General features: G+C 35.0%; 1 protein-coding gene across 1 annotated transcript in view; it reads right to left on the bottom strand.

Annotated features, from left to right (window-relative positions):
* CFAP46 (cilia and flagella associated protein 46) overlaps nucleotides 1-14,244 on the bottom strand; it is an 84,737-nt gene that overhangs the window by 51,975 nt on the left and 18,518 nt on the right. Inside the window, exons 10-16 of the mRNA XM_035896536.1 lie at nucleotides 12,936-13,034; nucleotides 9,127-9,317; nucleotides 6,921-7,149; nucleotides 5,614-5,734; nucleotides 3,273-3,396; nucleotides 2,197-2,327; nucleotides 240-385 (exon numbers count right to left, since the gene is read on the bottom strand). Of these exons, the coding sequence (XP_035752429.1) occupies nucleotides 240-385; nucleotides 2,197-2,327; nucleotides 3,273-3,396; nucleotides 5,614-5,734; nucleotides 6,921-7,149; nucleotides 9,127-9,317; nucleotides 12,936-13,034 (1,041 nt within the window). The remainder of the gene's footprint in view (nucleotides 1-239; nucleotides 386-2,196; nucleotides 2,328-3,272; nucleotides 3,397-5,613; nucleotides 5,735-6,920; nucleotides 7,150-9,126; nucleotides 9,318-12,935; nucleotides 13,035-14,244) is intronic.

Here is a 14,244-nt window from a genome sequence, read left to right as displayed (position 1 = left end):
ATTTAAAGTAGAACCTCTTATAAAAAAGTGTTACCACCACCTGCAGTGAAACTATTGCTATAATTACTTTCACATAGTATTTTGATAAAGATGCTTCATGAAACTACTTCCTTTAGCTCCTGTGGAGATAGACAATAATTAAACTCAAAATTCTAGTGCTTTCAGATTTACACATAAAATTATACATAAAACAAAGCTAAATTAAACAAATATGAGTGACAGCTGTGTAATTTATTTACCTCTGCATTAATGAATCTTATTTCTGCTAATGTTCTGAGCAAATGTCTTTCAAAAGAGAAGGATTTAGCAGGTAGTAATGATTCTCCTGGCAAGCTGTCACCTTGATCATCATCCATCACAGCTGTACTAGCTTTCTTCTTCTGTACTAAAAATAAATAAATAAGTAAATTATTACCATGCAAATCAGAAATCACCTCCATTTTAAAATTTAAAAATCCCTACACATTCTTAAATCCACAAGAAAGAGTTAATAAGTACAGATCTAGAATTATTTCACTCAATTTTTTTTTTCCCTCAGTACAATTTATTGCACTCAAACAGTACTGAGGGATTGGTTACCTGTGATTTAGCTGCATTTGTGCATAAACGTCAATATTTGCAGCAAATAACCCACTCTAGTCATAACATGCATACTGAAATTACATTAATATGAATATAGCCAATAGCCTCCATTTCAATGTTATTGCTTCATGGGAGTGGAGCACTGGACATTATGTGGTGGCTAAAATCTCAGTATGTTTAAATTATGGATGGTGTTGACTTTCTGGCAACATACACTTCAATAAAGAGAAAAATAGCATTTGATTTAAGAACTGAAAGAAACGGACAAGATTGTTTTAATATAAACACAAAGTGAGAGCACTGAAAGCTGTCACAGTGAGTTCCTTCTACATTGTTGGCCAATACCAGGTATTTGAGGAAAGGCATAAAAAGTAGGACACACAAAGCCACTTTTTTTCCTGTCCTATCTTCACAGTTTTTCAGAATCTGCATCCAAGCAATCTCCTGAACCAGAGGTTCTGTTTGACCCATCAAGTTCAATATTCTTCAATAAATATAACTTATTAGTCTGTGTGTAATTTTTAAACCATACTTCGATATTCCAAAATAACCTTTTAACTTCTGTTAAAAAGTAATGGTTTTATTGTCTTAAAACCCGCAGTCTGATAATTTGACTGGATTGCTCCTGGTTCCTAGACCAATCACACATATTTACTTTCTCCAGACTAGACTTTTAATAGCTCCTATTAATGAAGCTTTTGGTGCGTGGTTGCCCTGAGTTCCTGGTACTTCTTTTTCCCCTTAGTTTGGAAAAGAGATGAAAGATGAAACATAGCTAGTCTGGAGATGCAAAACTTGTGAAAGAAAACAGGTAAATTAACGCCCTGTATTTTAAATTTAATAAATTTAAATAATTTAATTTATTAATTTAATAATTAAATAAATTTAAGTGGACCTTGGAAACAATCTAGAGAAAAAATGTGAAATAGGTTCAATTAACATTGGCTAGAGAAAAAAACAGCCAACAGGGTGTGTACTAGAATTTCGTCTATTCTTAAAGGTGCATTTTATGAACTCTGAGGCAAAAAGAACTTTAACAGAGACATGTAAAAGTCAGCAAGCAGTTAGTAGTTTGAAAGTCCCTGAGCTGAGAAGATTTTTAACATGTGTGGTAGGTTTTCAGCAGACCCTCAAGGAAAGGAACAAGGCACAAACAATGTTGGATACCTTAGAGGAATCACTAACAAGGGAATAAAGGGTAAAAAGGTGTTACCACGTGAGCCTCATACAAGGTGACTGATAATCCATTTTTCTTCAGCTTGCTCAGGTAATTAAGTACAACAGGGATGGATAATACGGACCTAGATGACCATTATGGAATGAAACTGTTTTCTTAAGATAAGTAGATAGATTTCATATAAGTACTTTTCTTTAGCACTGGTGAAACACTTTCGAAGGCAAAGTATGGTTTAAAGAGAAAAATGTATTGACTGATTTCTAGATTTGGAGGTAGGAAGAATATGTCATGTATGCCAACATGCAGTGACAGACAAGAGTCCCAGGCAACTTTGGGAATGGCAGAGAATAAAACAGTAATATTGCTGACTCCTTCAAATAACTAATAAATGAGGAAAAGGTTCCTCTTACAACATTCAAAATAATTTGTTCACTTACTTTTTTTAGGTTTTGCTACCTTCCTAAACAAAGTGTCATCATACAAAAGACAAAATCTGCATGCTGCACGGCAGACATCCCAGACTTCTTCTTTACGTGCAACTTTAGCCAAATCTGCCCAAAGTATAATTCTACCAAAGAAAAAGCACACAGAGAATTACTTTATAAGCAGGATTATCTTCCAACACTCCAGTATCAACAAAAAAATAATGTCAATAATGACGGCCATCATAAACAAAATTTTAAATTTAATAAAAATTAAGAAACTGAAGACTTCTTATCAGCAGCAAAGGTAACACTGTTACTTTATTAATTTAAAAAAAAAATCCCCTCAGCATATCGAGCATGGGACAAAATTCTTGTTTTGGATAGTAACTATACTGAAATTTCAGAATGTGTGTGACACCCCCAATTACCCATCTTATGAACTAAACCTAACTAAATTATTTCAAAACTGATGTTGGAAATTCCAAAATAAGTCTTGAAAACATGTTTGGATTTATAATTTTTTTAGAAAACAGTTTAGCTTAAATGTCATCACAGAAATTTTTAGTGCAGGAAAAAAACCCCACCTCCTTTTAAATTAAGAATGATAAAATGATATACAAATAGTCGAAACAAAACCTGTGATTTTTCTACAGATCAGTCTTTCTGATTCTCAGAATGGACTACTTCATTTCTTTATCAAAACAGTGGTAGCACGGAATGTAGTGCAAGGACCTAAAAAGACACTTCAGCAAAGTTTCAACTGTACATCAAGTTATTCAGTCTTCCAGCCTTAAATCCACTCATTCTTCTGTGTGTTCGGTTCTGATCAACAGAATAGGTGAGTTTAAGTGTGCATGTGAAAGAGCAGATTAGAAACCATGAAAGAATACAATTATGCATCGCATGTGAACGTGATGGAACTTTTCAGACATAAAGTTAAACACATGCTTAAACACTCTGCCAGGTGTGACTGAAGCATTCAGTCTCTTACAAGTAGGTACAAGTAACTTCTCATCTGCAATAAGCAACTTTCCCGTCAGAGACTTCTACACAAGACGAAGGAGATGCTTCTTGTCCATAGCAGTTACCTCTCTCTGTCATTTTCACTTCTTAAGTGTTTCAAATGCTCATCAACTTTTCTCACGCTTTTACTGTGATGTTGTGCTTTTGCACAGAGGTAGCTTATTTGACTCCTACTTTTACCTGAGGAAACTTAACAAAAAAAAAAGAATGTAAGGTAATTTTCCAGTATTAGAAATGAAAAAATCCACAGGAAGGGTATGCAATTTGATTCATAAATACCTTCTGAAACACTTGAAAGCCAGACCTTTTTTCAGTCCTTCAGGCTTTCTCAAAACCAACCAACCAACTTGAAAAAAACCACACCCCACCAGCACCTATTGTTTCTCCTTTATCTTCAGATATAGTTGTCCCACACAAAAACCGTTTTATGCTTGTTTGGCCCCCAAATATCTCAAGTACACCTCTTTTCTGACAGGACATGCATTGCTGCAATTAGCTTCAGCCAAGAGTAAATGGATGAAGTAATACGTTTAGTTCACATTCATGTTGAATTTTAAGAACACTTATCTACTCAAACACATTTGCAATCAGTATTAAAATTTGTTATTTTATTTTAATTTGAGAATACTGGATTTTGTTTTACTTAGTCAACAAGATACTGGGAAAAAATATTAAACAAAGTAATAAACAACACAAAAAAAATTACACAAGGGAGGAACAAGCTGCCCCCCGAGGTAGCAAATTACTCCAGTGGTACAAGAGATTATTTTCTGCAGTGTGATAACATAGAGGAGATGCTTTGCAGTAGAATACAAGTAATGATGTGACTGAGAAATCCGATGAGTCTGTGCATTCACTTGAATCTAAGCGATGGTCCCTAACAAATTGCAGACTGAGGAAGTTTTAATTCGATCCTCAAAAAACGTGCCAAATAAGAGCAGCAAATACATATAAAGTATTTCTGTTTCTAAAATATCTATAAGCAGGTTCACTTACAATGAAAAGAGGAAGGCACAGTGTCTTACCATTCCTGTTAAAAATATTTCGCAATGCATTATCCAGAATATGATAAGGCTGTGTTACATACCTACACACATATATCAACCAACAGAAATTGTTCAGTATAATACATAATGACAGTAACATCATATGAAGTCGTAGGGTAAAGAACTGTGGATTTAAAAAGCACGATGTTCTCTGGATCTATGGGTACAACTCTCACTAAATTAGGCCAGCATATACATCAAAAAAGAATGAAGTCCTGATGCACAGTTATTTATGCAACTTAAAAGAAAAAATAACCCTAAAAATCTGATGTCCGGTCCTATTCATATTTTAATAATACAGTTGTGTATATATTTTCTTACTCCTTCAATAAACATGTTTAAGTTTGTTGTAATGTAAGTGTCACGGAAACAGCAAAAAAAAATCACTCTTTGGATGACAGCCTCAGGAACACCTGAAATCTTTCAAAATAAAATTTTACAAAACATTGTGTCAAACAGAAAATATTGCAATAATTGTAATATTGTGAAAATCTCACTCATTTTAATGGCTTATCTTGGAAGGCTAATGTGTAGTAAGATTTATTCTGAGGAAGTTTGGATATAAGTTTACAGCTGTCAACTCAGAATTCAAGAGCAAGTAGAAATACATGCATGCTTCTAATCCTCTTCATTGCACAAATACAATGCATTTTATCACCTTAAATCATGTATGAAAATGTTTTCCAACAAAATAATTTTCACATACTTAAATGTACGGCATGAAGTGGGATTTTTGATTCTGTAAATAACACCCTCTCTTTTAAGCCATCAATTGATCAAGTTTGAAATGAGAATATGCAAAGCAAACATTTTGGCCTGGCTGAACAGATGGCATGAGAGAACTGCACGGCCTTCCATGGCACGAACAGGCTGCTTTGGAAGCTACAGGACTCCTGTAGATTCCCTTCTCCAGCATAATCTCTACCCTGGGAGTACACTGGGTATACTCAGAAAGTTAGTTAAATTAGACACATACTTGCTTTATTGCCAAGATAAGATAGAACAGTTCAAGCAATGTGGAAAATCTGTTCCTGTCCACTCTTCTTCAACAACAGGCTATAGAGTCACAAACTGAAGCTGTTTGTGGCATAAGGAACACATTTATGATCCACGTTTTAGAAAGTAAATAAAGAATTCATGCCTATATCTCTGTGCAAAACTTGATCTCTCAAAAGCAAGATTTTAGAATGGAAAGACAATTACAATACAGAATGAATACCAAATATTGTATGTAATTAACACAGAATATTACAGGGTGAAACTTCGGAAAATACCACCTAAAACTGACCTTGGATAAGAACATTGAGGAGTTGCACATAGTGAAGGTAAAATTACTTTAAGTCACACATATGTCCATTACCTTTAGCTTCATTTTCACTGTCAAGGACTATTTGAAATGAATCAGGAGCTAGTGCAAGACCTGCATTTACCAGAAGGGACCTCTTTTTCCTCACATTATCCTTCTGCTTTCCCCTTTTAGCCTACATAAAGAAAAGAACTAATTGTTGTAAGGTTCATTTTTATTATATTCCTATTTATAAATCTTATTTACTAAACATAACAGAATGCAGATCATAGAACTTGGTACTACCAAAAAATACCTCTAGGAATTGTGTACCTTCATATCTCTTACACATCATTCTGCAGTATTATTGTTGAAAGTGACTGTAGAAATTTGGTTGACCTTGATATGAATACATCAAAGATAACGGAATACAAAGCACTGTTCATGCTCCTCATGGATCTTTACAGTATATTCCTCAGTGTATAACCTGTCATTATGTTATACTTTCTTAAATAAAGAACAGTATTTATTTAAAACCAAGAGTAACATATCCGTTGTGCAATAACTAGGAATTGCTACAAAACATACAAAATTCCTAGTCCACTCAGACTTAACCAAAGTCAGAGGAGGTGTAAGTGCTTTTTTTAAAGTAACATTTAAACATTAAAGTAACATTTAAACAGAGTAAGCTTGCATGGAAAAAAATTAAAACTAGACAAAAGATCTTCACTTTGTCTTACCAATAGAGCAGCATTCCAGTACTGATTTTAGGTTCAGTGAACACATCTTAATTTCTGTGCGTATCCCAAAATGATGTATAGCTGAAATTTCTTTTAGACAACTAACAACCGGTTGCCAGTATGAGCCTTGTTCAGGTGCTGAGGCACCACAACAGAATGAGATGCAATAACTCTTGACAATGACTGCACTGTGACTTTAGGTTATATTATTTAGCGTCATTTGTAAGTGTGACATAATATTGATTTATCTCAAAGCCAGCTAGAATGTTGAGCTATCTGGCCACTGCCCCCCTCATTAATTAAAACACTGCTTCGTGCAATGAAATCTTAATTGTTGACAACTATCAATAGGCTGCTTTTTTGCTGATATTTTTGCTAATGAATAACTTCCCCTTCCCCCAGAAATAAGCCTTGAACATAACTGGAAAAAGTCCTCTGTCACAATCCTCAGAGTGTGAAGCAGCATGACCACCATAGAGAGAATTCAGGGAGTTTTTCAAGGAAACCAACCAATGTCAATTTGCTGAAAGCAAGCTGATGCTGGGTCTACTAACACGCAGTTCCACTGAACAGCTGGCTTTCCTCTGCCAGAATTTAATCAGCAAACCTATTTAAGCTACTGACCTTATTCTTCCTGATTACCTGTTCAATCATGATCACTGCCCGATCCTCCAGACGCTCAGGTGACTTATACAGCATAGTGTGCAAATTAAGTCGATTAAAAGTCAATCTCAGATGTTCTTGATACTGCCCACTGTGGTTTAGACGCATAGCTTTTTGCAAGTGTTCCACAGCAGCCTCTATCCTATCCCCATCTTCTTCGATACGAGCTATTTCCATATGAACTTGGCAACGCAACAAAATCAACATGCTGAGGAATACAAATTTTAAATGAGGCAAATTAAAATTCTTAGACCTAAAAATTACCCAAAAGTGAAACTCAATAATTAAAAGTGACTCCAGTATGAAAATAAACATTCCCTTTTTCACTTGTCTCTTTCATTTTCACTATCATGCCTTTTACCTGCATTTTACTTCCATTAACCCTGCATGAGAAAACACAGCCATCAGGAAGCAACATATCTTGTAGACTAACTGATCTCTGTGTATTAGCAGACCTCTTTTTCAGTACCACGCTGGAGTTACCACTTCGGCATGCAAATCAAGTGAACAGATTTTCAAAAGTATTTACTAACTCCCAGACAGAGCACGACGTACTAGATAATGACCACTTTTGATAAAAGCTTACCCTCTGCTTGTACCATGTAAGTAGAAGCTAATACTTCTAAAAATCTAGCTCTGATTGTATTAGTGCACCACTTTTAAAGATTTGGCTCACCATAGGCGTACACACTCACTGTAGGCAGTGCCTTTGCCCAGATGTTGCTGAAACCACCCTAGGAGGTCAGGATGTTTTCAGCAAAGACTGTGTGTTCTCCAGCCTCAGGTACACTATGCTCCCTATCCATCGCCTGCCCCGGAGGGCTCATGACACGTTCATGACAGCTGTGAGCTCTACATGCTACTTTAGATTATTTCCAGGAACAAAAACAAAAAATCAGGTAAATGAAAGCAATGCCGTGAAAAATAGAACAGAGGGAAGGTTTTCAAGGCTATCAAAGGTCTTGCCAAAGAACTAATGTATGTCCACATCAGAGCTAACCTGACTGAGGAACTATCACCCTTTTACTGCTGATCAAAGTAATTATAATTAATGCTACAATCAAAACCAAAAATGAAGACAGGTAAATTAATAGGGACAAGTGACCTCATTCAATCTCTAGTGACAGTAACACCTCAGAGCTAAGGTTGAGTCTATTGGATTGTTAGGGTAACAAAAGCCAAAACCCTAATCCCCCCAAAAAACCTAACCTACGAGGTTTTAGTGAAAAATTGTCATTACTGACATTTAGTATAAATATCAGTCGCATCTGCTGATACAGCACTCTTTATATGGAAAGCATGAGAAATGCTTGAATAACACTAACACAATATAGTGGTTTTATCCATGTCTGTATCTGCTTCTTCAGGCTTCTGTTTCCTCTTTATGCAATTAAAAAATTACATTTTAAAAACACTGAAAATATATTCCTCACCTTCCTCTGCAATACTTTATCAGAAACCACCTACCGTAATGCTCAAAGGACAGGTTATGTTGATTGTAACTAGCTCTACTACAAACATTATGATCTTTAGTCTTAGTAGTCAGCCTATGCATAGGTCCAAACTTAACGAAGTACCACATACTAAGGTCTACTTGTTCCACTCAAACTAACAAAAAAGGTGAAGCTATTTAGGTGCTTAAGGCTAAGTACAGCATAACAGCAAACAGAAGAATACATCTAAAAAAAGTACACATTTTCTTAATACAGTAGGTTTTTCAATTAAAAAGAAGTACCATCGAAGATACAATAGAATCTTGTAAGAAGTGTCTTTTCTGATATCTAACAGAGAAGCTGTGATGTTTTTTAAAAGTAAGTTTTTGATTGTATGGTTTTAACCAATGAAAGTGATGTTAATACAAGAATCTAAAGCACATTCCGACACATCTACTACTATTGCAGCCTTGGAATTTTCTCACATAATTTTATTTAAGTACAGCATTTTTGAGTTCCTAACAAATTTCAGTATTTGCTATAGGCCACTAAACAGTGTTAGATTTTGACTGAAAAGAACCTATATTTAAATGATCAATGAGGAAATGTATGCAGTACGCAGGTGTTAATTTATTACAAGACAGTGGAAAATTTGCAAAGACACTTAACATCATAGAACTTGACCTTTTAAAGGAGTTTGATGCTCAGTTATTAGGCCTTTCAAAGTAACAAAGAGAAAAGCACACAGTTACCTGTCAATCTCTTCAAGGACATCAGCAATTGATACCAACGGCTTTCGCACATGTTGATGCAAGTTGTGCTGTAGTAGTGGCAAGCACAGATTCCACTGGGTTGTACAAACAACCTGAATCACATCAGGATCTCCCAACTGAACTGCATGTTTTAAGGTTAACTCAAGTTTTCTTATCAATTCAAGCTGAGCCTACACAAATGAAAAATAAATTAGCATATATTGCATTTAATGAATACAGCTTCTTACACATTCCACCAAATTTTAATCTTAGGGCTATTTCCAACAGAAAGCAGTCTCTCAGCCAATAGACTTCATAACCTTTTTAATATATATATTTTTTAAATAATTCCTTTAATATTTTTTTTTAAATAAGCATTGATAACTAAGGAGTATTTCTTTTAGGTACTCCATGCTGCTACTACATATTTCAGGTAGTAGTTTGTCAGCTATTCCCCTTATGAGAAACAGAAATGGATAATTGTGAAATATTTGTGAATTCAGAAGGCTGGGCTTTTTTTTATACTAACCTACAAATGCAGTGTAGGAGAGGAAAAAAAGAAATATTATGAATGGAATTTGCCATGCTGTCAATTAAGCTTGGTTCCTATTAAATCTAAAAGCAAATACTTACCTACAGTTACAGACACTCACTAATTATTAAGTTCTTTTTAGAGGTTATATGATCAAAAAAAGAAAAAATCAAACAAAAAACTCTCCAACTGCATCCACTGTGGTAGGAATATTTAGAAATACCTAAATATCTAAATATACTGGGTTTTATTTAAGCAGTATTAGTAGTGTTTCATATTTTTTCAAAAGGTGAATGGAATTTCTGAACCCCAAAATGAGAAGTCGTAGATAGAAGTAAGTTTACACACTATCAATTTCCATGAAGCATATTCATACTTCCTATTTTAGGAACTTTAGATGCCTCTAATAGCTGTTCTAAACTGCTCATCGCAGGCATCTATCTAATCCCATTGATAATACTGACAATGTAGGCTTCTACTTTTGATGGTGTGAGTGATAACTGAGTCAACTCACTATAGAAATCTAAGAAAACCCTCCCCAGTGTGACAATTTATCAGGAATAATCTGCATTTCTCTGACATAAGAATTTGTATGAGATCACCCACAACATGCAATAATAGTTGAGTTGGACTCCATGGCCATTATGGATCCCTTCCAACTCGAGATGTCCTATGAAAACACCTCCCATAAATGCAAAATATGGAAAGAAGAGAATGTCGCCTTTGCATGCCTCAATGCTACCACCTTTACCCTTGGACAGTAATATATGATGAGCCTTTATGGTCAGAGAGAAGACTTAAGGGAGGAATATACAAGTGTTGTTTATTTTTCCCTGTTTCCTTCTTGGCAGCCCAAGTAGAAAGAATATGAAGTTTAAAAGAATTTCTGATCAGTATAATGTGATTAAGACACACAATTCCAATGCAATTTTCCATGTTTAACAAATTAAAACTTTTACTTTTCTCTCGTTAAAGAACATACCTCAATGACTCCTTTGGTGTAAGTCACAATTTCAGTGCCAATTTTTTTTATTTCATACTCACATTCCAGGCATTCTATCTCAATAAGTTTCCCTTGCTCCTATGAAGTATTAATATACAAAATGCTAATTTTAACAATTAAAAAGGAACACAATGAAGATTAAACCCATGCAATTACAGTAATACAGCACTATACTTTCTAACTGAAAATCCCACTACACTAGCTAATTAACTGAAACAATAAAAAAAGGAGTAAATTTGACGTTTGAACAGCAGTCACTTCTTACCTAGCCAAAGCTGCAAAATAACTTTACCAGTATTTTTAAAGTTGTTCATTGCGGGACTTTGCAATAAGAAAACCAGCAGACACTTGATTTTTCCTACACTGTAATTTGATTTCAGTTCTAGTAGATTCTTGCTCACTAATGTTACTAAAAAGGTACATGCTTGGAATAAGTGAGAGCTGGTCGAGACAGAAAGGATGCATCTTGATGGATATTGCAGCTTTTAAGTGAAAAAAGAGGTTAGATCTTTAATATCTTCGGAAAGAGAACGTGTCAGGAATTGTGTATGATTTTTAGACCTATGGGAAATTTTCAGAAAAAATGGGCCTGAAGCAGTCATCTGGAATAAAAAAATTCAGTGAGGGTTAAGTAAAATTTACATTACAAGTAACCCAAGGTAGGATCATTATAATAGAGATGTGGAAATGCGTTTTGAAATTTGTTTGGCAGTATTTGCCACTTATATTTCCTTACACGCACATTTCAGATAACTAAGAACTTACTCATGGGGATCACAACACAACAGGCACTTTATCATACCTTTTTGTCTGAAAAACATACTGATTTTCTGAATACAGTAACAAACAGTTCTGATTCTCAACGGGTGTACTTGTTTTGGCTGGGGCAGTGTTTCTTCATAGTAGCTAGTATGGGGCTATGTTTTGGATTTGTGCTGGAAACGGTGTTGATAATACAGGGATGTTTTAGTTTAGCATATATTGCATTTAATGAATACAGCTTCTTACACATTCCACCAAATTTTAATCTTAGGGCTATTTCCAACAGAAAGCAGTCTCTCAGCCAATAGACTTCATAACCTTTTTAATATATATATTTTTTAAATAATTCCTTTAATATTTTTTTTTAAATAAGCATTGATAACTAAGGAGTATTTCTTTTAGGTACTCCATGCTGCTACTACATATTTCAGGTAGTAGTTTGTCAGCTATTCCCCTTATGAGAAACAGAAATGGATAATTGTGAAATATTTGTGAATTCAGAAGGCTGGGCTTTTTTTTATACTAACCTACAAATGCAGTGTAGGAGAGGAAAAAAAGAAATATTATGAATGGAATTTGCCATGCTGTCAATTAAGCTTGGTTCCTATTAAATCTAAAAGCAAATACTTACCTACAGTTACAGACACTCACTAATTATTAAGTTCTTTTTAGAGGTTATATGATCAAAAAAAGAAAAAATCAAACAAAAAACTCTCCAACTGCATCCACTGTGGTAGGAATATTTAGAAATACCTAAATATCTAAATATACTGGGTTTTATTTAAGCAGCATTAGTAGTGTTTCATATTTTTTCAAAAGGTGAATGGAATTTCTGAACCCCAAAATGAGAAGTCGTAGATAGAAGTAAGTTTACACACTATCAATTTCCATGAAGCATATTCATACTTCCTATTTTAGGAACTTTAGATGCCTCTAATAGCTGTTCTAAACTGCTCATCGCAGGCATCTATCTAATCCCATTGATAATACTGACAATGTAGGCTTCTACTTTTGATGGTCTGAGTGATAACTGAGTCAACTGACTGTAGAAATCTAAGAAAACCCTCCCCAGTGTGACAATTTATCAGGAATAATCTGCATTTCTCTGACATAAGAATTTGTATGAGATCACCCACAACATGCAATAATAGTTGAGTTGGACTCCATGGCCATTATGGATCCCTTCCAACTCGAGATGTCCTATGAAAACACCTCCCATAAATGCAAAATATGGAAAGAAGAGAATGTCGCCTTTGCATGCCTCAATGCTACCACCTTTACCCTTGGACAGTAATATATGATGAGCCTTTATGGTCAGAGAGAAGACTTAAGGGAGGAATATACAAGTGTTGTTTATTTTTCCCTGTTTCCTTCTTGGCAGCCCAAGTAGAAAGAATATGAAGTTTAAAAGAATTTCTGATCAGTATAATGTGATTAAGACACACAATTCCAATGCAATTTTCCATGTTTAACAAATTAAAACTTTTACTTTTCTCTCGTTAAAGAACATACCTCAATGACTCCTTTGGTGTAAGTCACAATTTCAGTGCCAATTTTTTTTATTTCATACTCACATTCCAGGCATTCTATCTCAATAAGTTTCCCTTGCTCCTATGAAGTATTAATATACAAAATGCTAATTTTAACAATTAAAAAGGAACACAATGAAGATTAAACCCATGCAATTACAGTAATACAGCACTATACTTTCTAACTGAAAATCCCACTACACTAGCTAATTAACTGAAACAATAAAAAAAGGAGTAAATTTGACGTTTGAACAGCAGTCACTTCTTACCTAGCCAAAGCTGCAAAATAACTTTACCAGTATTTTTAAAGTTGTTCATTGCGGGACTTTGCAATAAGAAAACCAGCAGACACTTGATTTTTCCTACACTGTAATTTGATTTCAGTTCTAGTAGATTCTTGCTCACTAATGTTACTAAAAAGGTACATGCTTGGAATAAGTGAGAGCTGGTCGAGACAGAAAGGATGCATCTTGATGGATAGTGCAGCTTTTAAGTGAAAAAAGAGGTTAGATCTTTAATATCTTCGGAAAGAGAACGTGTCAGGAATTGTGTATGATTTTTAGACCTATGGGAAATTTTCAGAAAAAATGGGCCTGAAGCAGTCATCTGGAATAAAAAAATTCAGTGAGGGTTAAGTAAAATTTACATTACAAGTAACCCAAGGTAGGATCATTATAATAGAGATGTGGAAATGCGTTTTGAAATTTGTTTGGCAGTATTTGCCACTTATATTTCCTTACACGCACATTTCAGATAACTAAGAACTTACTCATGGGGATCACAACACAACAGGCACTTTATCATACCTTTTTGTCTGAAAAACATACTGATTTTCTGAATACAGTAACAAACAGTTCTGATTCTCAACGGGTGTACTTGTTTTGGCTGGGGCAGTGTTTCTTCATAGTAGCTAGTATGGGGCTATGTTTTGGATTTGTGCTGGAAACGGTGTTGATAATACAGGGATGTTTTAGTTATTACTGAGCAGTGCTTGCACAAAGTCACACACACCTTTTCTGCTCCTTACATCGCCTCGCCAGCGAGCAGGCTGGGGGTGCATGAGGAGTTGGGAGGGGACACAGCTGGGACAGCTGACCCCAGCTGACCAAAGGGATATTCCACACCATATGACATCATGCTCAGCAATAAAACTGAGGGGAAGGTTGGCAGGGAGGCTGCTACTCAGGGACTGGCTGAGCATCAGTCGGCTGGTGGTGAGCAACTGTATTCATTTGCATCACTTGTCTTTCTTGGGTTTTATTTTTTTCTCTGTTATTTTTTCTTTCTTTCTT

The sequence above is a fragment of the Egretta garzetta genome, unplaced genomic scaffold (assembly GCF_000687185.1).
Source record: "Egretta garzetta isolate BGI_Z169 unplaced genomic scaffold, ASM68718v1 scaffold766, whole genome shotgun sequence".
NCBI classification, from domain to species: Eukaryota; Metazoa; Chordata; class Aves; order Pelecaniformes; family Ardeidae; genus Egretta; species Egretta garzetta.
Note: the sequence above shows the minus strand (reverse complement) of the source record. Positions and strands in the feature narration are given on the sequence as shown.